At 55.4% G+C, this 24327-nt stretch overlaps 1 protein-coding gene across 1 annotated transcript in view; it reads right to left on the reverse strand.

Annotated features, from left to right (window-relative positions):
- Window positions 1-1565: 1565 nt before the first annotated feature.
- SMARCC1 (SWI/SNF related, matrix associated, actin dependent regulator of chromatin subfamily c member 1) overlaps window positions 1566-24327 on the reverse strand; it is a 72549-nt gene continuing 49787 nt past the window's right edge. The window contains exons 23-28 of the mRNA XM_059870897.1: window positions 23540-23654; window positions 22382-22536; window positions 18416-18550; window positions 13614-13872; window positions 5829-5987; window positions 1566-3165 (exon numbers count right to left, since the gene is read on the reverse strand). Of these exons, the coding sequence (XP_059726880.1) occupies window positions 3080-3165; window positions 5829-5987; window positions 13614-13872; window positions 18416-18550; window positions 22382-22536; window positions 23540-23654 (909 nt within the window). The 3' untranslated portion in view covers window positions 1566-3079. The remainder of the gene's footprint in view (window positions 3166-5828; window positions 5988-13613; window positions 13873-18415; window positions 18551-22381; window positions 22537-23539; window positions 23655-24327) is intronic.

A 24327-nucleotide genomic window follows, 5' to 3' on the forward strand; every position in this document is an offset into this window, starting at 1 on the left:
CAGGAGCAGCCCCAGCCCAGCTGTGGGGATCCAACACCCCAGGATGGTTTGGGTTGGACTGGAGGGACCTCAGAGCTCATCCAGTGCCACCCCTGCCATGGCAGGGACACCTCCACTGTCCCAGGCTGCTCCAAGCCCTGTCCAGCCTGGCCTTGGGCACTGCCAGGGATCCAGGGGCAGCCACAGCTGCTCTGGGAATTCCATCCCAGCCCCTCCCCACCCTCCCAGCCAGGAATTCCCAGTCTCCCATCCATCCCTGCCCTCAGGCAGTGGGAGCCATTCCCTGGGTCCTGTCCCTCCATCCCTTGTCCCCAGTCCCTCTCCAGCTCTCCTGGAGCCCCTTCAGGCCCTGGAAGGGCTCTGAGCTCTCCCTGGAGCCTTCTCCTCTCCAGGGGAACATTCCCAGCTCTCCCAGCCTGGCTCCAGCCCCCTGTGCTGCTGGCTCAGGGACAGCTCTGCAGGGGGGTCTCACCTGAGGGGCAGAATCCCCATTTCCTGCTGCCCAGGCTGGGATCAGCCCAGGCACAGGGGGGGGTCTCTGGCCACTCCCTCAGCCACCAGCATTCCCAGACTGGGATCCCACAGCCCATCCATGGGATCCCACAGCCCATCCATGGGATCCCACAGCCCATCCATTCCTCTCTCCTCACTCCAGCTCTGCCCAGCCCGGCCTCGGCAGCTGCTGCCACCGTGAAGATTCGAAGTCTGTAAAAAGAAAACTCCCAAAACTGCCATTTATGATTTACCAGTTTCTGTGCATCCTTCAGGATGAGAGGAGGAGAAATGACCACTGCTGGGACAAGCCTTGCTGGAATGCAAAGATCCAAGAGCTCCTTCCCTTTTCTTCCTGTCCCGAGCAGGAGCAGCTCCGAGGAGCCCTCAAGAGGACGTCCAGCAGGAGACCCCCAGCCTGTCCAAGGAGAGTTCCCAGCTGGGAATGTGGCTCTCACGGCATGTCCTGACCCTGGGGACACAGCTCTATCCCTGGGCTTTTCCTTCCTAGGGAATTAAGGACTGTGGGCATTAGGGGTGCCTGCAATGGAAGAGGTGCCACTTCAAGGCAGAGGCTCCCACTGGGCATGGCAGGGGGAATGGCTGGAATATCATCCAGACTGGATTCTGGTTTCAGCTGAATCAACACCACAAAGCCTGCTGCAGCCTGAGGAGCCCGGTGGGAGCAGAGGGCAGAGCAGGACAGGCAGCAGGACTGAACCTGGCAGAGCAGCTGGGTGGGACAGCAGTGGGACAAGGCCTCCCCCAGCCCATCTGCCCCATCAGAGCTGTGATCCAAGTGGGAAGCAGGACCCCAACAGCAGGGCTGGGGCTGCTCTGCTGCAGCCACTCCCTGAGCTCTGAAGCCTGACAGGACCTGTCCCCCCAGCACAGGGCCACTGTGGGAAGGGTCTGCGCTTCCCCCGTGGCTTCCATCCTCCCCCAAGCTCAGGTTTTGTGTTTGCTCCTCTGGAGTTCACACCCAGCCCCCAAACAGCCCAATTCCCACACAGCAACAATTCCCAGCTCTTCCCAAACACAAAAGCAAAGGAGACTTCACAAACTCCACAGGCTTTGTACAAAAACCGCTTTTTTTTGCTTTTATTTCACAAAATTGGGTGGCTGCTGCAGGAATCAAACCGGCCCTATACAGAGATCAGGTGAAAAAGTGGGCACAGGGATTATTTATACAGAAACAAAACAGAGTCCAGGACCCAGGTCCTCGGCAGGATCAGCGCTAGGACAGTAAAAAATAGTCTCCACCTGGATCCTGGGACCTGCTTGCACTAAAAACAACCTGAGGTTACTCTAAACTGGACTAAGGGCTGCACCAGAAATCCCACGCTCACCCCAAAGAGCCTGGAGGGGAAGGAAGCCTTGGGAAGGGGAATGGGAGGGCCCCGGTCGCTCTCTGTGCTGGAAGACCTGGCAAAGCCTGAAGTTTTAAATGCTGGAAGCAGCTCTGGAGGTTCCAGAGTCTTTGGGAGCCTCTCTCCAGCCCAGCCTGGACAAAAGCCACCCCTGCAGTCAAGGAGCAGCGTCCAGACCCTCGGCAGGGAAACCCCAACCACTCCTGGGCCAGGAGGAGGGCAGAGGACCCGAACCACGGGCACAAAAGGACTTTTTGCAGGACTTTTCCCCAAGTTTTGGCAGCCTGGAGGTGTGCAGCAGCAGCTCTGGAGTGCTCCCAGATGTGCCTGCTGCAGCTGCTCCCCTCCCCACCCCTCCAGCTGCACTGGGGGTGAGAGGAGCTGTCCCAGCTGCCACCCTGGCTGTCCAGAGGTAGTTCTGGCATTCCCATCCCAGCCATCCCAACCCAATCCCAAATTCTAGCACTTCTTCGCTACCTACTTTAATTTTTTTTTTTTGTTTGTTTTCTTCATTTTAAAAAGTACAAAGTATATGCTCCAAAAAGAGGGACTAAAAATGGGGGGGTTATTCCTCAGTTGGCTACTGCACCAAACTACTCAGGGAAGGTCCAACTACCACCTCCAAAGGCAAAGGAAAGGTAAAGACTGGAGCAAGAGAACTCCTACCATTGAGTGGTTTTATTCTGATTGATTCACTCTGGTTTCACTGCCACGGATCAATATTTCCTGCAATAAGTTAGAGGCAGCTCTGGCTGCAGCCACCAGCAATCCCTGCAGGCAGGGCTGCCAGGCTGTGCCCCTGCTCTGCCCCAAGCTCTGGTTTGGCCTCTCCTCTGGGTGCTTGGCTGTGCCCAGACTCCGGAACACCCAATGCCCCCGGGGAGGGCACGTCCTACAGCTCAGCTCCTGCCCTGAAACCTGCACCGTTCCACCCTTCAGGAGAAGCCCAAGCTCAAAGCACCAAGAGGAAGGAAACCAGCGTGGAGCTGGGCAAGGCAAGCAGGCCAAGGGGTAAAGGACTGGCCAGCAGCAGCGTGGAGGCACTCCTGGCACCCCTGCCTGCAGCTCTCCCCAGGGAACGCCGCCGTGCCAGCCGTGCCAGCCACCCCCACGGCGGAGAGGAGGGGACACCCCCCAGGGAACAGAAGGGAACTGAGGAATTCTCTTTTGGTCACCACTACGCTGCTGTGGAAGCTCCTTCCTCCTTCCTGGGCTGCCTAGGGAGCGGCTGAGGCCGGCGGGGCTCCGGCCGGGGGTGGGGTCACTCCTTCGGCGGGCGGAGCGGGCTGCGCCGGGCCGGGATCTGCGGGGACACAACGGGACAGTGAGGGACACAGCAGGGACAGTGAGGGACACAGCGGGGACAGAGGGGACAGGGAGGGATCTGCGGGGACACAACGGGACAGTGACGGACACAGCGGGACAGGGAGGGACACAGCGGGACAGGGAGGGACACAGCGGGACAGGGAGGGACAGGGAGGGATCTGCGGGGACACAGCGGGACAGGGAGGGACACAGCGGGGACAGGGAGGGACAGGGAGGGATCTGCAGGGACAGAGGGGACAGCAGGGGGACAGGGAGGGATCTGCGGGGACACAGCGGGACAGTGAGGGACACAAAGGGGACAGAGGGGACAGGGAGGGATCTGCGGGGACACAGTGGGACAGTGAAGGACACAGGGGACAGGGAGGGACACAGCGGGGACAGTGAGGGACACAACAGGACAGGGAGGGACACAACAGGGACACAACAGGGACAGGGAGGGACACAGCAGGGACACAACGGGACAGGGAGGGACACAACGGGGACAGAGGGGACAGCAGGGGGACAGGGAGGGACACAGCGGGGACAGTGAGGGACACAACAGGGACAGGGAGGGACACAATGGGGACAGAGGGGACAGCAGGGGGACAGGGAGGGACACAGCGGGACAGGGAGGGATCTGCGGGGACACAACGGGACAGTGAGGGACACAACGGGACAGTGAGGGACACAACGGGACAGTGAGGGACACAGCAGGGACACAACAGGACAGGGAGGGACACAGCAGGGACAGGGAGGGACACAGCAGGGACAGGGAGGGACAGTGAGGGACACAACGGGACAGGGAGGGATCTGTGGGGACACAACGGGACAGGGAGGGACACAACGGGACAGTGAGGGACACAAAGGGGACGGGGGGACAGAGAGGGGACAAGAGAGGGGACAAGAGAGGGGACAAGAGAGGGGACAAGAGAGGGGACAAGAGAGGGGACAAGAGAGGGAGAGTGGAGGACAGCAGGGGGGGCTGGACACAGAGAAGGGACACGACGCCCGTGTGTCTCCAGACCACGGGACAGACAGTCTGTCCGAGGGGGGTTCCTGCAGCCAGGACCCAGGAACAGCACCATGGCAGCTCCTGAAGCTTTGCTGCACCTTTAGTTTGCTTTTCCACCACCCAGCATTGCAGGGGCTCCATGAAAGAGGAAAAAAATTCCCGTATTTTTATGGACAAGATGCTGGGGATGCAGCTCAGCAGCTGGCAAATCCATGCCAAGCAAGTTCCAGAGCTGGAATTGGCACCTCTCACCTCCCAGCTCTGTGCTCGAGCCCAAATTACAGCTCTTCTCTGTTTCAAACAGATGGAACAATAGGCTTGGTAGCAGCAGAGGCTGCTCCTCCCGGGGAAGGATGGATGTAGGTTAGAGCAGAGGAATGCACGGAGGGAAGGAGGGGGGACACAAAGGGGCAGCCTCGTGCCCAGAGAGGAGATGCTAATGCAACATGACTGACTTGTTTAGCAGGGGAGGAAAAAAGGAGAAATGAAGAGAAGGGGAGAGCACAAACAGGAATACAACCTGACACAAGACATTCCCAGCGGTAAAGGCTCGGGGAAAAGGATGGAAAAGTAAGGCTGGGGAGCAGAGGAACAGGAGCAGTGCCCAACCAGAAATAGCACAGAGTTCTGCTGGGGCTGGGAACGCCCGTGAGTCACAGCTCACAGCAGCTCCTGCTGCTGAAGCCAAAATCAAAAGGGCTTTTCCCAATTATTTTTTGGGAGAGGTACTACAAGTGATGGCAATTCCTGCTCGTCTGGTGAGAGCCACACCGAGCATTCTGGGGGTGAGGATTCCTGAGCAGCAGCTGGGCCAGGCTGCAATTAATAATGGCAAATTTATTGAGGAATTCCTGATGGAGAATTCCCCAGTCATTCCTCCCTGTGCCAGCTTGTCTTCTGCCTTCTGGGCTTGGCCACACTCTCACACACATTCAAGCAACTCCCACACCATGGCTCCTGATCCAGCTGCTTTTTTGGCTGCCATAAATCAACTTCATTTTTGGAGGTACAGATTTTATACTGGGAATGTTCTTTACATGGCTTATCCTCTCCTTTTCCCTAATCATGAATTCCATGCTCCAGTTCCAGGGTGCCAAGTTTTCAGTACGGAATTGTTGAACTGGATCCTACTCTGACCTCCACTATTTAGAAATTACAGTTAATTCCTGACCCTCCACTAAAGTCAGGAGAGGCTTTTGATCATCACCACCAAGCCTCTGTATGGCTATAAATAAAATAAGGGCTGTTATAAATAAAATAAAGGACAATGGGATGTGTTGGGATGCCCAGAGGGCTGAGGAGCACTTAAAGCTTCCAGCACATCCCTGGCAGCACTCTGGGGTTGGCAGTGTGCTCAGATCCCACTATTCCCCCAGGAAGCAGGGCTGGCAGGCCAGGGGAGCCCAGGGCCATCCCAGAGTGCTCAGATCCCACTATTCCCCCAGGAAGCAGGGTTTGCAGGGCAGGGGAGCCCAGGACCATCCCAGAGTGCTCAGATCCCACTATTCCCCCAGGAAGCAGGGCTGGCAGGGCAGGGGAGCCCAGGACCATCCCTGAGTGCTCAGATCCCACTATTCCCCCAGGAAGCATGGCTGGCAGGCCAGGGGAGCCCAGGGCTGTCAGGATGATCCCTGTCAGGCTGTACTTACACATCCCGTTGGGGGCAGCCAGCGGCACCCGCGGCCCCAGCAGGTTCCCGGCCATCGGGGCCATCCCGGGCGGGGCCGCCCCGCCCCCGCCGTGCATGCTGGCCGGCATCATCCGGCCCGGCATGGGCTGGCCCGGCAGCAGGGAGCCGGGCAGCTGGCCTGCAGGGAGGGACACACGCGGTGAGAGGCTGGGCAGGGACAGAGAGCAGGGCTGGGCTCCCTGCGCTGGCCCTGCCCTGCAGCACAGGCGGCTCCAGGTGTGCTCCACTCCCCCAGAAAACACCTTCTGACCCCCAGCACCGCCCCAGGAAACCCTTCTGACCCCCAGCACACCCTTCTGACCCCCAGCACAGCCCCAGGAAACCCTTCTGACCCCCAGCACAGCCCCAGGAAATCCTTCTGACCCCCAGCACCGCCCCAGGAAACCCTTCTGACCCCCAGCACACCCCCAAAAAACACCTTCTGACCCCCAGCACACCCCCAAAAAACACCTTCTGACCCCCAGCACTGCCCCAGGAAACCCTTCTGACCCCCAGCACACCCCCAGGAAACCCTTCTGACCCCCAGCACAGCCCCAGCACACCCTTCTGACCCCCAGCACAGCCCCAAAAAACACCTTCTGACCCCCAGCACACCCTTCTGACCCCCAGCACACCCTTCTGACCCCCAGCACACCCTTCTGACCCCCAGCACAGCCCCAGCACACCCTTCTGACCCCCAGCACAGCCCCAGGCAGGGCCAGGGGCACCTGGAACCTCTCCACCAGGGCAAAGGGGGGGACAGCCCAGGCAAAGCCAGTGCTGGCACTGCAGGCAGAAAGGGCACCCGTGGAACCCGGGTACTGGGGAGCAAAGGCAGAAACGAGGCATCAGAGGAAGAGCCCTGATGGAGAGGAGCAGCCATGAAGGCTCAAGGATAAATTTGGTGGGAGATCTGAAATCACAGAGTTAAAACTGGGCTGCACAGCAATTCCTGCTACGATTCCCTGCTTTGCTGGGAGGATTGCAAGGCTCTGCCTCACAAACCAGCTCTGTGGGAGACCTCCCTGCTCCAGGTGCAACACCCGGCCTCAGGCACCCCCAGCTCGGGGCTGATGCTCTAAAACCCCATCTGAGGGATGGTTTGGCACAATCCAATTCCATTCCTTCAACACACTCCCATGGAGGGACAGGATTCAATGAGATGGGGATGGAAACAGCTCCTGCCCCCTAACCCCAGGCAAAGGGGGAAGGACCTGAGAGCCAAAGGGGCTCCAGGAGAGCTGGACAGGGACCTGGGACATGGGACAAGACCCAGGGAATGGCTTCTCACTGCTAGAGGAATGGGATATTGGGAAACTCATCCTGTTCCAAGCTCCCAAAAACTCAGAGGCTTTGCAGCAGGAGATACTCACAGCTACGAGGGGTGTCATTCACTGGCAAAATTAAGGCTGATCAGGGAATAAAAATATAAAAACTGGAACAATACAGCTGTGTTTGAGAGGGCCAGGAAAGGTGGGAACTGAGAAATTCCCAGCCTGGGAGCTGCCACCTGACAGGAGCCTCAGTAATTTGGCCATCCCTGAACACCACAGGCCTACGAGAGCCTCTCTCACTAATGAGGTGATTAATATTAAAATCCCTCTTCTGAAACACCTGAAGCTGAATCAGACTTTACTACACACTGAGTGGCTTCAGGGAAACTCCAGCACTGGGCAAGAATTCCTTCAGGGAAAGGCTGCCAAACCCACAGGGACATGAAGATTCAGGATGTTTTATATGCAAATCAACCCCAGCTGAGCTAAAACCACCACTGAACTGAAACTAAATCTACTTTACAAAGGGGCTTTTCTTCATAAATGCAAAGTGTGCCCTGGATCCTGGCAGTGTCCCAGGCCAGGCTGGACACTTGGAGCAGCCTGGGACAGTGGGAGGTGTCCCTGCCATGGCAGGGGTGGCACTGGGTCATCCTTAAGGTCCCTTCCAGCCCAAATCAACTCCAAATGTGCCAGCAATGCTCACTGGGAAGCTCCCTCCTCCCTAGGCCATGGAGTGTCCTGAGCTTTTTCCCTGTTAAACCCTGGAGGTTTACAACCAAGCAGCTGAGGCTGAAGTTGTGCATAAGCTGAGAAGCTCCCCTGTGTGGGGCTTTGGCCGCCCATTTTTTCCCTTTCTGACACAGAATGTAACATTTCTATCTCAAAATGAGCTCAGGGAGCTGGCAGAGGAACAAGGCCATCCCATCCCAGCTCCAAAACACCCAACTGAGAGCACCCAGGCACTGAGCCCATCCTGAGTGGGGCTGACCAAGGGGAAATCACTGCTGCCACCACAGCCCCACCCCAGCCCTGCTTCCACTGAGATGTTTTCCTTTTTTCCAAGAGAAAGCGCTCCAAGACAGCGGCTCAAGCAGAAAATGTGGAAGTGTGACCTACATAGGGGGGAGAGCTGAGGAGCAGCAGCTGCAGGAAGAGCTGCAGCCCAAAGGTTCAACACAACGAGATTTAAGTGACTGAAACCCCTGACACAGAGGGGCAGGGCAGGTTCACCTTCCCCTGCTGCCAGTGCAGCTCCACAGCCCAGGGCAAGGGGCAGGAACTGCCTTCAGAGGCTCTCCAAGGTATTTAACTCCATTAAAAAGCCTCTCCCTCTATTAAATCAGCACTTGAGCAGCACTGGGCTGATAAGCAGCCAGAGGGGTTTTGTTTTGATGCATGAGGCTTGGAGCTGGTCCAAATCCTCCAGCACCTCTCCCTGCCCAGCCTGTGCAGGGAAAACCTGTGGGCACAGCCAGGGCTCCATGCAGGGTGGGCATGGAGCAGCCCTGGGGATCAGCCTGGCTGACCCCCTGCTCTGCTGCTGAGGAGCTGCTTCCCAGCCCTGACACAGGAGAGGCAGAGAACAGCTCCAGGGAATGCCTGCTGGCAGCCCAAGCTGTGCTCCTTCCCACTGGGAACAGCTTTCACAGGCTCTGGGAATCCTGGAATGGTTTGGGTTGCAAGGGACCCTAAAGCTCATCTCAGCCCACCCCTGCCATGGGCAGGGAGGTCCCAACAGCAAATCCACCCTTCCCTCCCCCTCCCCAGCCAAGCAGTGTGAATAATTACCCACAACAACTCATTTAGCCTCGTGTCTGGGGAAGGAGAGGCAGAGCTTACACTTCACTGGCACCCAGCATTTCTGTTCCTGCCCCTCCCTCCAGAGCCCTCCCGGGCCAGGGCTGGCCCTGCTCGGGGCACCATTCCCAGGGGCACCATTCCCAGCCCCTCTGGGGCACCATTCCCTGGGGCACCATTCCCAGCGCCTCTGAGGCACCATTCCCTGGGGCACCATTCCCTGGGGCACCATTCCCAGCCCCTCTGAGGCACCATTCCCTGGGGCACCATTCCCTGGGGCACCATTCCCAGCCCCTCTGAGGCACCATTCCCTGGGGCACCATTCCCTGGGGCACCATTCCCAGCCCCTCTGAGGCACCATTCCCAGGGGCACCATTCCCAGGGGCACCATTCCCTGGGGCACCATTCCCAGCCCCTCTGAGGCACCATTCCCTGGGGCACCATTCCCTGGGGCACCACTCCCAGCCCCTCTGAGGCACCATTCCCTGGGGCACCATTCCCAGCCCCTCTGAGGCACCATTCCCAGGGGCACCATTCCCAGGGGCACCATTCCCAGGGGCACCACTCCCAGCCCCCCAGAGGCACCATTCCCTGGGGCACCATTCCCAGCCCCCAGGGGCACCATTCCCAGGGGCACCATTCCCTGGGGCACCATTCCCTGGGGCACCATTCCCTGGGGCACCATTCCCTGGGGCACCATTCCCAGCCCCTCTGAGGCACACAGGAGGCACAGGAGCATCTCTGGGGAGCTGTTGCTGTCCCCCTCCCGAGGAAAGGCTCCCCCACCACACCCTCCTGAGGAAGGGATCCCCCACCAAACACCCCAGGGAGAGCTCAGCCCTCGGGAGGGGAGGGCAGCACAGTGCTGGTCCCTCCAGAGGAGCTGCTGTCCTGGGGTCACTCTGACTGACTGCTTGAGTCCAGGAATCCTTAATGTATCAGACATTTACTGCTCCTGTTCACTGTTCCAGCCCCAAACAGCCAAAGTGCAGCAGAGGGAGCCCAAGGTGGTGTCAGTGTTCCTGTGTCACCCACCACCCTGACAGCTCCAATCCCAAATTACACCCTGCTCACAAGGCCAGGGAGCAGCTCCAGCCCCTTTCACCACCCCCTGACTTGGATCTCCTTTCACCCCACTGCTCCCTGCAGCTCCCCAGCAAGCTCTGCACATCTGATGGAGAAACAGGAAGCACTGACAGCTGACAGGGAGTATTTACCTAAAGGAAGGGAACCCAAAATCCTTCTCTGTACCCAAAAAGCTCCCTGGAATCATCACCAGTCCAATAAGGAAGCAAATAGCATCCAGCAACTCAATTTAAACCCACAAATAATGAAATGCTCAGCAGCTGAAAAACCCCAAGCCCAAAATTCCTGACAAAGTCTTTTTTTTGAGTATTTCAACTATTGACAGAAAATGAGGTAAAATCCATCAGGGAAAAGGTTATTAAAGTTGCTCATCTAGCTGTGGTGGGGAGTGTATCCTGCCCTCCTCATTCCACTTCTGCCTTAGGTCAGAAATTATTTACCAGCTGAAAATCCCACCTGAAGGAAGAGCTAACAATGACAGCTACTAATTCCCAGCTATCTCTTCCTCCAAGGATTTCCAGAAGTTTCTCCCATTCCACACCATGGGTATCACCAGAACCAGGAGCTCTCATCCCACTGATCACCAGCCCAGAGCTCGAAGAGAAATCAATGGAGTGCCCAAAGTGGTACCACAGGAAGAAACTGGGAATTTGATTTCCTATTGCAATGACAAGGTGCAGCTTTTCCCAGTGAAACTGGAATCCAGCTTGGTTTTCCTATTCTAAAAGTTTTCATTCCAGGGCAAAGGGGAGAACAAGATAAGCTCAGGGAAAATGAGTTCTGTGGTCCAGCAGAGGCAGACACGGCCATGCCAAGGAGAAGTGGTGACCCTTGGCTGGAGATGTTCTCCCTGGGTCCAGCTCTCCACCACCACATCCAGACTCACAGCTGAGCTAAAACCCACACTTCTGGGAAAAGCCTCACTTTTAACTTGAGGTAAGAGCTTGACTTCACTCTTCTGCCCCTGAGCAGGGATTTATCCTCCTCTCTTCCCTCTCCAATGCCACCTCAGATCCTTTCCTCCCTTTGCTTCCCACCATCCCTTCAGCTCGTGTCAGTCACTCGAGGGTGCTCTGCTCATGCTCTGCTGAGCCCAGGGTGGCACCTCCAGCTGCTGCTGAGCTCAGAACCTGTCAGGAACCCCCACTGAGCACCAAGGTGAGGTCTGCAGTGAAACCTGGCCAGCACAGCAGCAGCTGGGCAGGTACTCCCAGCCCAGCTGCTCCATGGTGCCCCTGGATCACTCTCAGGGTCTGGGGGTTTCTCCTCCCCATCCCTGGCAGTGTCCCAGGCCAGGCTGGACACAGGGGCTTGGAGCAGCCTGGCACAGGGAGGGTGTCCCAGCCACGGCAGGGGTGGCACTGGGTGATTTTCAAGGTCCAACCCAAACCATTCCAGGACTCCATGATCTCCTCACACACACCAGGTTTTGGGATCTCCACAAAGGCTGCAGGACCAAAGGGGGCAGATCCACTGAGGGAACTCACAGGTGTGGGGTGACCAAGCTGCAGTTCACCAGTTTGCCATTTCCTCTCCATGCTCCCAAGTCAGAATAGCTGCACTGTGCAGCCAAGGAGCTTTGGCACCCCTGGGCTTGCCAGGCATTCCTAACAAACTTCCTCTGGTGAACCCAGGGCAATGAGCCTCCTCTGCTCTCCAGGCAAGCTCAGCTGGGCTCTGGCTGGAAACACAGAGGGGTTTGCTCCAAACCCAGAGCAGGCCTCAAGTTCTTCCCTTTACAAGAGCACCAAAGCAGAGAACTGTCAGAGGAGGTGAGGGCAGATCCTGGTCCTGGGGAATGAGACAGCTCTGCATGCTGCTGGGAGCCAGGAGAGCTGAGCCTCAGCCAGGGGAGGTGCTGCTGGGAAAGCCAATCTGTTGAGCAGCTTTAATCAAACCTGGAAGAGGGATGTTGTGAATGATGAACAGAGCACATTCCCTGTGCCTGCTCTGGGACTGCAGAGCCTGGAGGGCTGTGAGGGGCTGCAGAACAGGGCTGTGTGAGCCAGGGGAGTTCTCAGCCCCCTGTGAGCAAACACAGCAATGCTTTAACCTTGTCCCAGTGCCAGTCTCCACAGCAGCGTGGGAGGGACAGCTGTGCATGGATGTGCCAGGTTCCCTCCTTTCCTCTGTTCTCATTTGCCAGTTGTCCCTTCCCAGGTTATTCCTTCATAGGAGCAGCCCTGAGCTCTGCATACCCCAAAACAAACTCAGATGTTAAATCTGAGTCTAAAACTACACCCTGTTTTATCACACTCCCAATCTAATTCCAGCAAAACCCATACCAGCTCCCAAACAGTCCCAGGGATTTTTGTCCCCCCAGGAACTCCCTGAGCCCTAAAAGCAGAGTGAGCCTGAGCCCCACCAGACACCTCATCCCTCCCTGCCCAGCACCAGAACTCTGCACCTGCTGAGGGAACCCACTCTGCCTGCTCTGCAGATCCACTTGGATTCCAGCCTTCCCGTTTTCCTGCTCACCTGCAGATCCTGCTCCTTTCCTGGGCCCTTCTGCTCCCTCCCAAACCAAACACTTTTTGTCTCAAGAGGAAAACTCAAGTTCCTGCAGCTTCTTGTTGTTCTATGTGGATTATGACATCCAAACTTTGCAGCTTCTTCAGCAGCTGCCTATGAAAAATCTTCCCAAATATTTTTGGCTAATAACTGATCAGGTTTTCTTCTGGAACAGGTTTTGGTCAAGCTCCTCCTTGGCTGTATCCAGTCCCATAGCCAGGTTCCCACGTGCCAGACACTGTTATTTGATTTTAAATTACCATTTCAACAACCTTTAGCAAGTAAAAGCTGCCAGTTCACATCACCACCTGATGTGCCCAGCCTCTGGAATCAGGAGTACCCACCCTTGGAGACAGCCAGCCCTCAGCAGGACGTGCCCTGCCAGTAGGAGAGGCTGCACTGGAGACTTCCAGGTGACCCCTCTGACCAACAGAGTCCTGTGACCCTCCCCTGGCACCAACCAATGCAGGAGGACACAGGAACCTCTCCCACTCAGGTCTGCTGCCAAAGAAGGTCCTTGAGGAGCTCCCTGCCCCTGCTGCTCCTCCCAGTCCTTTCCCTTAATTCCTGCACATTTGGTGTGCCATCAACTGGAGAACTGATTGTTTTTGAAGGAGCATCTGCTCAGATCACCCATTATAAAACAAGTCTAAGGAAATACAAATAACCTAAAACCATCTGGAAGTGCTTGGGGCAGCTCCATATTTCACTTCAGAGCTTGCCTGTCCCAGGCAGGGGCCTCCCAGCCCTGCTGGACAATCTGCTCTGGGGCTGATGAGCCCCCCAAGGAAGAAGTGTTTTCCTGTGGCTGGAAGGAATTTCTGCTGCGGGTGCCCACTGCCTCCCACCCTGGCACTCCCCCCTCCTGATTTTTGGAGTTCCCTCCCTCCATAAGACACCTCCTCCCCACATCTGGAACAGGGTGGGAGCTCCACAATGAGGCTGCAGAACGTGCAAAGCTCATCTTGGCAGCAAGCTGTGTCTGACAGTGGCACCACCATAAACCAGTGACCCAGAGCACCAGCCCCCCCTGGCAGCCCCTCTCCCCCTGGGCTCACTCCTCAGGGCAGCAATTCCCTGCTCCCAGCTCTTACCTGGCTGAGGTGGGTGAGGAGGTGGCATCTGGTGGTGCATCATGGGGTAGGGTGGGGGCTGCTGGTGGGGCAGCAGCCCTGGGTGTGCTGGTGCCCCCAGGGGGTTGATGCCAGGCCCGCTGGGGTGCTGGTGGGGCTGCTGGGGGTTCTGGCTGTGCTGCTGCTCCATTTGCTGGCGAGCCCTTAACTCGGCGTACTTGAGCTGCTCCATGTGGAAGTTCTGCCTCTCTGTCAGCAGCTGCTGCCTCTGCTGCTCCAGCTGTGCCAGGACAGGACAGAGGTCAGTTAGAAAAGATGCATTTCAAACATCTCCTGCCTCTGCTCCAGCTGTGCCAGGACAGGACAGAGGTCAGTTAGCAGAGGTGCATTTCCAACACCTCCTGCCTCTGCTGCAGCTGTGCCAGGACAGGACAGAGGTCAGTTAGCAGAGGTGCATTTCCAACACCTCCTGCCTCTGCTGCAGCTGTGCCAGGACAGGACAGAGGTCAGTTAGCAGAGGTGCATTTCCAACACCACCTGCCTCTGCTGCTGCAGCTGTGCCAGGACAGGACAGAGGTCAGTTAGCAGAGGTGCATTTCCAACACCTCCTGCCTCTGCTGCTGCAGCTGTGCCAGGACAGGACAGAGGTCAGTTAGCAGAGGTGCATTTCAAACATCTCCTGCCCATCAGTGGGCTGGGTTGGAAGAAGCCTCTCATCCCAACCCCACCAAACCCAAAAGGAACTGCTGTCCTGGGGATCATCCTGTGGATGTTTGCAGCAGGTTCTGGGAAAGGCTCTGGAGCTTTTTCTAGCTGGGACACATGAACTCACCTCGTTCTGGCCTAAAACCTCTCAGCAGCACAGCTCGTTACTCACTGAGCTCTGCACTGAGAACTCAGCCCTAGCACAGCTCTGGAAGCAACTGGGGGTTTTCCTCTCCATCTTCTGCATGTTGGGATGAGGGAGAACAGGAGTCTCGGGGGATTTTCTAGGTGAGCCTGAAGCAGAAGGTGTGTGCATCTGCAGGAGCTCAGGGATCACAGGCAGGATCCTTCTCCATCCTCTGAGTGCAGGAATTGGATGTCACAGCAGCCAGACACTTATTTGCACTATTAAGAGCTTTATGTGAAAAAACTCATGCCATTTAGGCCAATTAACATCAAATAGGCTACTCTGATTAATTATGGAGCCATGCAGAGAGTGAGACCTGGCCTAGGGAAGGTGCCCCTGCCCTGGGTGGAACTGGATGGTCCAGAAGATCCTTCCAACCCAAACCGGTCTGAGATTCCATGGAAGACAGAAAAAAGCTACAGAAAGCATTTCCTACCACTGGCCATCTGTATGATGGGTCGGGGCTCTGGTGAAGGAAGTGATGTTTGCCTCACTTCAGGAACACTGAAACATGATTCCCACACCACTGCCGGAGCCGGGGCTGCGTGACTCGTGTGCAAATACTGAAGCAGTGCTTGAAGGTGGGCTCCACAACTCAGCTGAAAAGCAGGTTGCCAAGGAGACTCTCACCTAGCAGGAGTTCTCCAAAAATCCCAAAGCTGCCTCAGGAGCGGTGCTGGCCGGCTGGCTGCTGACGAGGCAGGCAGGGGAGGGGAGGGCAGCTCACAGAGGCGCCTTTGAGCAGCCCCAGCTGGGCCGAGCTCATGAATGAAACATGAGCCCGGCCGGGGGAGCCTGCTCCCGGCCACAATGGCATCATTCACGCTGCCCTGGCTCTTTTCTGCTCTCATCTGCTGAGGGAAGCGCCCGATAAATCCACCCCACCGGGGAAATGGGGTGTGTGGGGAAACATTCCCGAGGTGGCAGACAGCTGGGAGAGGAATTCCTGCAAATGACCCCAAACAAAGGCTCAGGCAACACTTTTTTGTTCCTTTGAGACCCTTTTGTGGCCCTGCTTTGCTCTCTTCGTGGCACCCCAGCCCGTTCCAGCTTAAAAGAGTCTTTACAAGGATGCCCAAACAGCAGCCAGTGCCTGAAAATTCACATTGGAGGAGGAAAACCAGGGAAAACTTCCCTTCTACACAATCCCTGTGCTTGGGATGAGGAAAGGCAGCTGGACAGAGGAAAAAAGGCACAGAAAGACAAGTTATAGCGTCAGCTGGTGCTAAAGCTGAGCCAAGCTTAAGCTTGGGCTCTAGTGCAGAGCCAAAGCCCTGGTTCTGCAGCAGGCTCTGTCCCACCTGACACAGCCCAAAGCTGCTCCCCCAGACTGGCACTGAAACAACTTCTTCAAAATCACATTTCCCAGTGGGAACTCCACCAGTGACCTGCAGCTGCTGTCCCACCTCAGTCACTGCTGCAGCTGGAGTGAGGCAGGAGCCAGGCTGAGAGCCTTCACCAAGGTCAGCTCTGCCCAGAACCCCAGAGTGCCAGGGCTGGGAGGGGCTGGATGTCACCCAGGGCAGCCCCTGCCAGGGCAGGGTCCCCTGGGCTGTGCCAGGTGGGTTTGGGATGTCTCCAGAGAGGAGACTCCAGCCCCCCTGGGCAGCTGCTCCAGGGCTCTGCCCCTCCATGGACAGAGGCTGTTCCTGCTGCTGGGCTGGAGCTGCTGGCCTTTGCTTTGTGGCCACTGCTCCTTGTGCTGTCCCTGAGCAGAGTCTGGCACCTTCTCCTGGCACACAGCTGGAGAGATTTGTGTGGATTGATGGGATCCCTGTGAGCCCTCCCTCCTGCAGGCTGAGCAGGCCCAGCTCCTGCAGTCCCTGCTCATCAGAGATGCCCCAGAGCCCTGAACATCTCTGTGGCCCTGCTGGAGCCTCTGCTGCAGAGCCTCTCCACAAAAGCCCACTCAGGAAAGCAGCTGGAATTCAGGGAGGTGGCTCTGGCTGTCACAGCTGACAATGACAATACCCACCAGCCCTTTCTGTGCTGCTGTCAGTGGTGCACCAGGAGGGGCAACTGCAACACTTAATGGCCACTCAAACAACAAATCCGTGTGCCACAGCCTCATCTCCAGCACAGAGCTTCCCTTCAGGGGGAATTCCTCCATGGAAAGGGTGGTCAGGTTTGGAAGGGGCTGCCCATGCCTGGAGGTGTCCCAGGAACCCCTGGAGGGGGCACTCAGAGCTCTGGGCTGGGGACAAGGTGGGCACTGGGCACAGCTGGGACTCCATGGGCTGGGAGGGCTTTGGAAGCCTCAGGGATTCAGGAATTCCTCCCTGAACAGAACCAGCAAAGCTTCAGGTGCCATTAGAAATTGTGGGTGGGCCAAGCTGCACCAGCAGCCCCTGGTCTCCCACACTCAGCAGTGGCACTGCTGACACTGCTCAGCTCCAGCACCACAAAATAAATGTGTTTTGCCTGAGATGTAACACCCTGCAGGCTGCAGCACTGACTCCTGTCAGCACTCCCAGCCCCGGCCCCCTCCCTGCAAGGAGAGCCAGGGCAGCAGCAGTGACAGGCCCAGGGTGCAGTGGCAGCAAGGAGGCTTTGCTGCTTTAATTATTCCACTAAATATCCACAATGACAGGTGAAAAGAGCGAGTTTAACCACCAGGAAGCCAAGGGGAAAATCTGCATGCACATTTTTAAAAAGGGAAATGTCATATGCCTCAAAAGGGAGGGAAAAAAAAAAACCCTCCCTGTCACTAATGGAATATATCCCCCAAAGAAAGAATCTGCAGGGAACCTTTCCAAAAGAGTTGGGTCCATTTCCCGAGCTGCCACTCAAACACAGACTGAAACACTGGAGGATGTGGAGCAGCCCAGAGATTCCTGCTGACATCCTGCTCCAAGAGAAGTCCACATCTTGTCAGACTGCATCAGTGTGATGAGGGGAACTCTGGACTGGAAAGGGTTCTCCATGGAGAGGGTGGCCAGGCTCCCCAGGGATGTGGCCATGGCATCAGGCCTGGCAGGGCTCAGGGAATGCCTGCAGGATGCTCTTGGGCACACAGTTTAGTTTTGGGTGCTGTGAGGAGCAGGAGCTGGACCTGGTGCCCTTTCCATGAATGCCAAATGGGGCTGTAATTCCATTAAATTCACACAGAAGGGCAAATGCAGAAATCCCTGCAATAATGAATGAACATAAACCAGTCTGAATCTTCAACCCACCCAGAGTAACTGTCCACTCACAACAGTGAGGCAGCAACACACAGAAAAAAATTAAAAACTGATAAAAATGAGATTTTGAGTAATCTTTCAAGCAGCTGGAGAGGAAACACTTCTCCCAAGGCCTGTGGCACTGCACGTGACACAACTGCTGGTAATTCCTGAGTAATCCAGGCCCAGACAGCTCCTCTCCATGTCCTGACCTCACTCCCTTCCCCTCTCCTGAAGCTGCTGCTGCCTTCCCAGCTCAGGCAAACCCATCATCACCAGCTCAAAGTGAGGCTGGCACTCCTGAGCATTCCCCTCCCACCTCTACATCCCACTTCCAGGGCTTTCCCAGGAGCTGCTCCGAGTGCTCCCAAAACCTGACCTGTGTCCTTGGAACCCCCTGGGTCAGGGGGAAAGGCACACAGGGCTGGCTCCCTGCCCTGGGGAAGGGAGGGCTCCACCCCTTTCACTCCTGGCAGGGCAAAGCTGCTCTGAGGCCAGGCAAAATCCATGTGGCAGGGCCATGGGAAGCTCAGTCCCACACTCCTGCTCAGAGCAAGGAGGAGGAAGCAAATCCAGGATACTCCAGTGTGCTGCTTAAGGAACAGAGAAACACTGCATGGAGCAGGCCAGGGCTCAAATGCCACTGTGGGAGGGAATGATGGGCTCCAGCTAAGGAGGAGCACACAAAGGAGAGGGGAGGAGCTGCTGGTTTTCCAGAGGCAGGCACACAGACCTTTGCAGTGAGAGGTTTAATCCCAAATTGCACTTACTGCCTCTTTCTCCCGGTCCATGATGGTTTCCAGCTCCTCAAAGTGGCGAAGTTTTATCTCCAGCTTCTTCATCTGAGTCTCCACCAGAAGGGCCACCAGGGACTTGATCTTCCTCTCCTCCACAGCTGCCAGGTGCTGGGGATGAAACACAGGGGGTGTTCTGTGACACTGGGCACAGGAAGGGGCTGGGAGGGAGGGAATCAGCCAGCCTCAGCCATCCTGCTCCACTTCTGGCAGGAAACAGGGAATTATAAACCTTATGCTGGGAACCCGAGGCCCTTGGAAGATTCCTAAGGTTTAATCAAGTAAACAGGTGTGCAGGTTTCATACAAGGGGTGTGGAGGATGCTCAGAGCAATCCAGCTCTGCTTCAGAGCTCCCCCAGCACTGGGCACAGGGAGCCCTTCCAGGGGGAATGCAAACGGGGGACAAGGAAGGGGCTGTGCAGTGGAGTCAGCTGAGGGTCACCCAAAAAGCTCCCAGCAGGACACACAGAGGAGGCTGTGACCCAGAATGACCCCAAACCAGGGAGGTGGCACTGCCATGCCTTTGCCATTAAAATAGATTTTTCTCAAGCAGAAGGCAAATTGATTTTTATAAGGATTAGCTTCATGCCATTTATATCCACACATAAATAACAGCAGAGATCTGTGTATCTATATCTGATACATGAGGCAGCCATGGAAGTGTTTCACACCCTCAGAGTGTGACAAGTGTGGTCCTGATGCCTCTCCCTGTTCCTGTAAAAACCTGGGCTCAGCAGGAGAGCGCCCTGAGAGTGCAGCCTGGGGGGCTCTGTGCTCACAGATGTGGCTCAGGGAGCAGGAAAGAAGGAGAAGCTGCAGCTCCCCCAGCTCCAGCTGCAAACAGACCCTGCTGAGGGAGCTGGGCCCCAACCTGGGACCAACACCGAGCTGGGGAAGCAGCATTAGAAACCTCCCTGGGACCCTGGACAGAATCTGGATTTCCAAAGCCCTGGGACACTGACAATGTTCACCTCCCTGAGCCAGCAGCAGCGAGGGAGGGCTCAGGAAATGTGGGCAAATGCACTCCTGACTCTCTAAAGTGAATTTCAAATCAGGTCTGAGAGAACCAGAGTGACCCCAAGCTCATCCAACACCACATCCCTGAGAAATTCCAGCAGCTGTTCCAAAACTGACCCAAGTGCTGCACACAAAATAATGAAACAAAGCTGACAGAGCAGGAAATCTCATGTTAAATAACACTGTTCAGTAAAACAAACTTGTTTGTATGAAAATTCAGAGTGAGGGAATCACCTGGGGACACAGAGTCTTCCACCAAACTTTTCACTCTGTTTCACATGTGCAAATTTAATAATGAAGTGGGATGAACATCTGATCAAAGCACATGATTAGGTAAAGGACAGGTATCAAAATACACCTTGGAAAGGAAATTATCCCTGAAGTTTTTCCTAGACAGACTCAAAGGGGCTCAGCCTGGCACTACCCAGGGCTTTCCATGGGCAAAGGACAAATCCCCACAGCTGCAGCTGAGGAAAATCAGGAACACAAATTCAGTGGTAATCTGAAATGTCTGATAAACCCATCACTGCACCAGCCTGGAGCCACAAATGAGCAAGTGATCCTAAAGGGCTTTTCCAGCCTAAATGGTTCTGTAACAAAGAATCATGGAATGCATGAATGGTTTGGGTTGGGAGGGACCTTAAATCCATCCAGAGCCACCCCTGCCATGGCAGGGACACCTCCACTGTCCCAGGCTGCTCCCAGCCCCAATGTCCAGCCTGGCCTTGGGCACTGCCAGGGATCCAGGGGCAGCCCCAGCTGCTCTGGGCACCTGTGCCAGGGCCTGCCCACCCTGCCAGGGAACAATTCCCAATTCCCAATCTCCCATCCATCCCTGCCTCTGGCAGTGGGAGCCATTCCCTGGGTCCTGTCCCTCCATCCCTTGTCCCCAGCCCCTCTCCAGCTCTCCTGGAGCCCCACTGGGATCAGCAGCTCCCAGGAATGGTCTCTTCAGTCCCAGGCACCTCCAAAGGAATTTGGGGAGGCCATGAGATCAGTGTTTGGCAGGAGGTGAAACTGGGACCAGAACAGCTCTGGGAAGGGGAAGAGATGGACCAAGAGCAGCAGCTCTGCAGCTCAGTCCCAGCTGGAGCAGAGCAGGAGCCATCAGGGATACTTCTGCCCAGGAAGGAAAAACCAGCTCACACTGGGTGTCCACTGAGGGGAAGGTGAGCAGAAGGCACTTAAATTCTAATGCTGGTTGTTCAGAAACCAGAACCCGTGAGAACACACTTCAATGTTGGTCTGTGTGAGATGCAGAGTCTCACCCTGAACATTCATGTTCACCATTCCTCAAACAGCACAACTCAACTTCTGGAAGCCACTGGTCCCAAAAAAAAAACCCAACAACAACAAAAACCAAAACAAAACAAAACAAAACAAAAAACCAACAAAAAACCCCAAACCAAACCAAAAGACAAAAACCAACAACCAGGGAAAAAACCCCAAACAAACCAACCAACCCCCATTTCAATCCCTTGTCTTTAGCCCCCATCTTCACTCAGAATCCAGCTGCAATACTGCTCTGATAGGAAATCCTAAGGAAAACAACTTTTCACATGAGCAGGCCTAGAGTTTATGATGAAGAGTTTAATTACTCCCTGAGACACAGACCACCCGAAGCTCTAACACTGTCTGGCTTTTTAAGGGAGTGGGAAAAGAAATCCCTGCTGAACCTGAATTCCACTCTGAAGTGTCAGCCTCCTAATTACAATACATTATTCCCTGCAATGGAAAGCTGAAGCTCTTCCAGAACATTATTGCTGTCATAATGAAAAGTGCCACCAGCCAGGCTCCTGCCCCTCCAACTCCTCATCTCCTGAGGAAGGGAGCAGCAGCTCACCTTCACTGGGAGCAAGTGGCCTTGCATCAGACACATTAAATGCCATGTCTCCTCCCACAGACACAGGCTTGTCCAACTTGGCTGAGGGTATCTGTGAGTCTGATGAGCTGAGAGTCACCCACAGGTTCAAGGTGATGCACGAGGGAGCCCCTCTGGGCTCTGCACTTCACCAAAATACTGACCCTCAGCTTTGCTGCAGTTTGGGATTTTGATGGACAGGGAGCTGTCTGCCACGTGGGATTGTACAGCCTGGACTGACAGGTAAGAACTAAACCATCCTCCATCTCCTGGGTGCAGAAGGAGGGACTGCACAGGACATCACCCACCAGCCTCACTCTGGGGGATGCAGCTGGGGAAAAAGTCTGAACTTCGAGTGTCAAAGACCAGAGTGGAGAAGTTAATAGAACACACAACACCTCACTCAATGCATGGAAATCCATCAGGAATAAACAGCCAAGCCTTGCTCTTGGTTTTACAAAGCAGGTGCAATGTGGTTCTGAATTCAAGAGCGATTAAAAAACCCAAATTAAAACTTGAATCCAGAGAAATTTGCAAAGAGAAAACAGATTTGAGAGAGATACTCTAAAGGCAATGAAAGCAGTGTGGTTCCTGCAAAAGGAAAGGCAAGACAACGTGCAATTAGTAATTAGAGGGTAAAGAAAAGCTGATTCAACACAGCTCATTAGAGACCACACACAAACAGGATTTAAGGGGACACAGCTTGTAACACAACACAGAGTCATTAAGGTGTCTGAACGGTGCAGTGCCAGGACTGAACACCCCTCTCTGTCTGCCCCACCCAGACCCCCCAGCAGCCAACAGCCTTGCCAAGAAGCCACACACACCTCGGGGCTATTCCTTAGGGAGGTTCCCCCACTCCATAATCACCCAGGGAACTGCTGAATTAACACTGTTCATTATCTCCCCCAGGGGCTCAGGCAGGAGAAGTGAAGGCAGCACCTGTGCCCCTGTGAGGTGTCAGGGATCAGAGGGTGAGCTCCAGCTCTGGGAGCCAGGAGCACTCCAGGCCCAGCTCTGCTGTCCCTGGCAGGCAGGCCCAGGCTGCTGGCACAGCACCAACCTTGGCTTTGGTGGCAGCAGAGGCCAAGGCAGCAGCTGCAGCTGTGGCCACGTTTCCTTCCGAGATCTCGTGCTCCACTTTCTTCTTCCCAGCCTCAGCTTCTTTGTCCTTGCTGCCATCAACGTTCTCCTTGTTCTCCTCTGCCTCCTTTTCCTCTGCAAGACACCCAGGCCAGGCTGTTACACGTGTTCCCGGGATGGGAGGGCACCACACTAATTACTCAGGCACTAATTAACCCATCCCCAGTTCCAGCACTGCTCCCCATCCAAATGCTGCCAGGGGAACCCCAGTTTGAGAGGATCTGATCCAACAAATGGGGCAACTTTAAATGCTTTTCATTCCCATCCTCTCAATTCAGCAGCTGCCATCAGCTCCCCTCACCAGCTCCAAATCATCTCCATCAAACCCAGGCACTCCTGATGGTACATGCTGCTAAAATCCTGACTCCTGGATTGCAGGAAAACAGCAATATATGCATTCCCACCCCTGGCAGTGTCCCAGGCCAGGCTGGACAGGGCTGGGAGCAGCCTGGGACAGTGGGAGGTGTCCCTGCCATGGCAGGGGTGGCACTGGGTGGGCTTTAAGGTCCCTTCCAACCCAAACCATTCCATGATTTCACAAGGCACAGGGGAAATGACAAAAAGAATAAGGTTTTATGTAGATGTTGTTGCCTCTCAGCCTGTCAAAATCCAGGCTCTGCATCACTTCCCTGGGAAACTGAGCTGCAATATTAACTTCCAACAGGAGAAATGAGCAGAGAATCCCAGAATGGTTGGGTTGGAAGGGAATTCAAAGCCCATCCAGTGCCACCCCTGCCATGGGCAGGGACACCTTCCACTGTCCCAGGCTGCTCCCAGCCCCGTCCAACCTTTAACACCTTCCAACAGTTCCACTTCCTTGCACCCAAAATGATCAAATGTTGTGGAATTTGGGCAAACCCCCCCATTTCTACGACCCACAGGCACTGGGGGCTGCAGCTGCTCCCCCATGCCCAGGGCTGGAAGCTCAGGGAGGGATGTGGAGCCCGAGCAGAGCAGGGAGGCTCAGCTGGAGCCCCTGTGAGCCCAGAGCAGCCCCAGGAGCAGGGGAACGCTCCTGGCTGGGCTGGGGCCTGTCCAAGGCCTCTGGGGAGGAGTGAGCAGGGCCAGCTCTCCTCACCTGCCTTGGGCTCTGCAGCCCCGTCGCTCTCGGGCTCCTTGTCCACGTTCCGCTCGCTCTCCCCTTCCGGAACCTTCTCCCCTTCCTCGGGCTCGCTCTCGGCTTTGCTCTCCACCTGAGGGGATGGCAGGGGGGACAGTGGCAGGGGGACATGACACCCACTGCTAACTTTGGGCATGGCTTCCAGTGAATTCCTCACCACGGTGGAAGGGGTACATTTTAGAGGGCGGCTGCTGCTCGAGCCAAATCTGACAGACAAACCCAAATTGTGAATAAAAGACCAAGTCCTGTGACCCAGGCCAAGCTGGGTTACTCTGTGGGTACAAAAACTCCTGAACTAAGACCACAGAATCATGGGATGTCTGGGAATATCCAGATTTCCAAGCCCTGAGTGAGTCTTCCCCATTTATCTGTTCCCAAATGTCCCTGCTGATCAGGGAGGCAGAAGAACTACCTGAAAACAGAGTGGGAAATAACCCCAAGGCTGCACTGATCAGCCCCAGGTTAGTCTGAGCTCCTCATCTGCCAAAGGAGGCAACAAGAAATATCTCCTGTTGCTGCAGACTCCAGAAAAAGCTATTTCCATTTATTTATCAGGAATTAAATAATAAATAAACAAAAAATTTAAAATTAAATTTACATCTATAATTAAAACATTAATTTTATTAAAATACATATTAAACATAATTATATTAATACATAAACAAATAAAATAGTAATAATTTAAATATTAGAGTAATTTAGCAGTAACTAAACTGGTATCCTGGAATTGCTGGTTTAATCCCAGC

Source organism: Haemorhous mexicanus, chromosome 1 (assembly GCF_027477595.1).
Source record: "Haemorhous mexicanus isolate bHaeMex1 chromosome 1, bHaeMex1.pri, whole genome shotgun sequence".
NCBI classification, from domain to species: Eukaryota; Metazoa; Chordata; class Aves; order Passeriformes; family Fringillidae; genus Haemorhous; species Haemorhous mexicanus.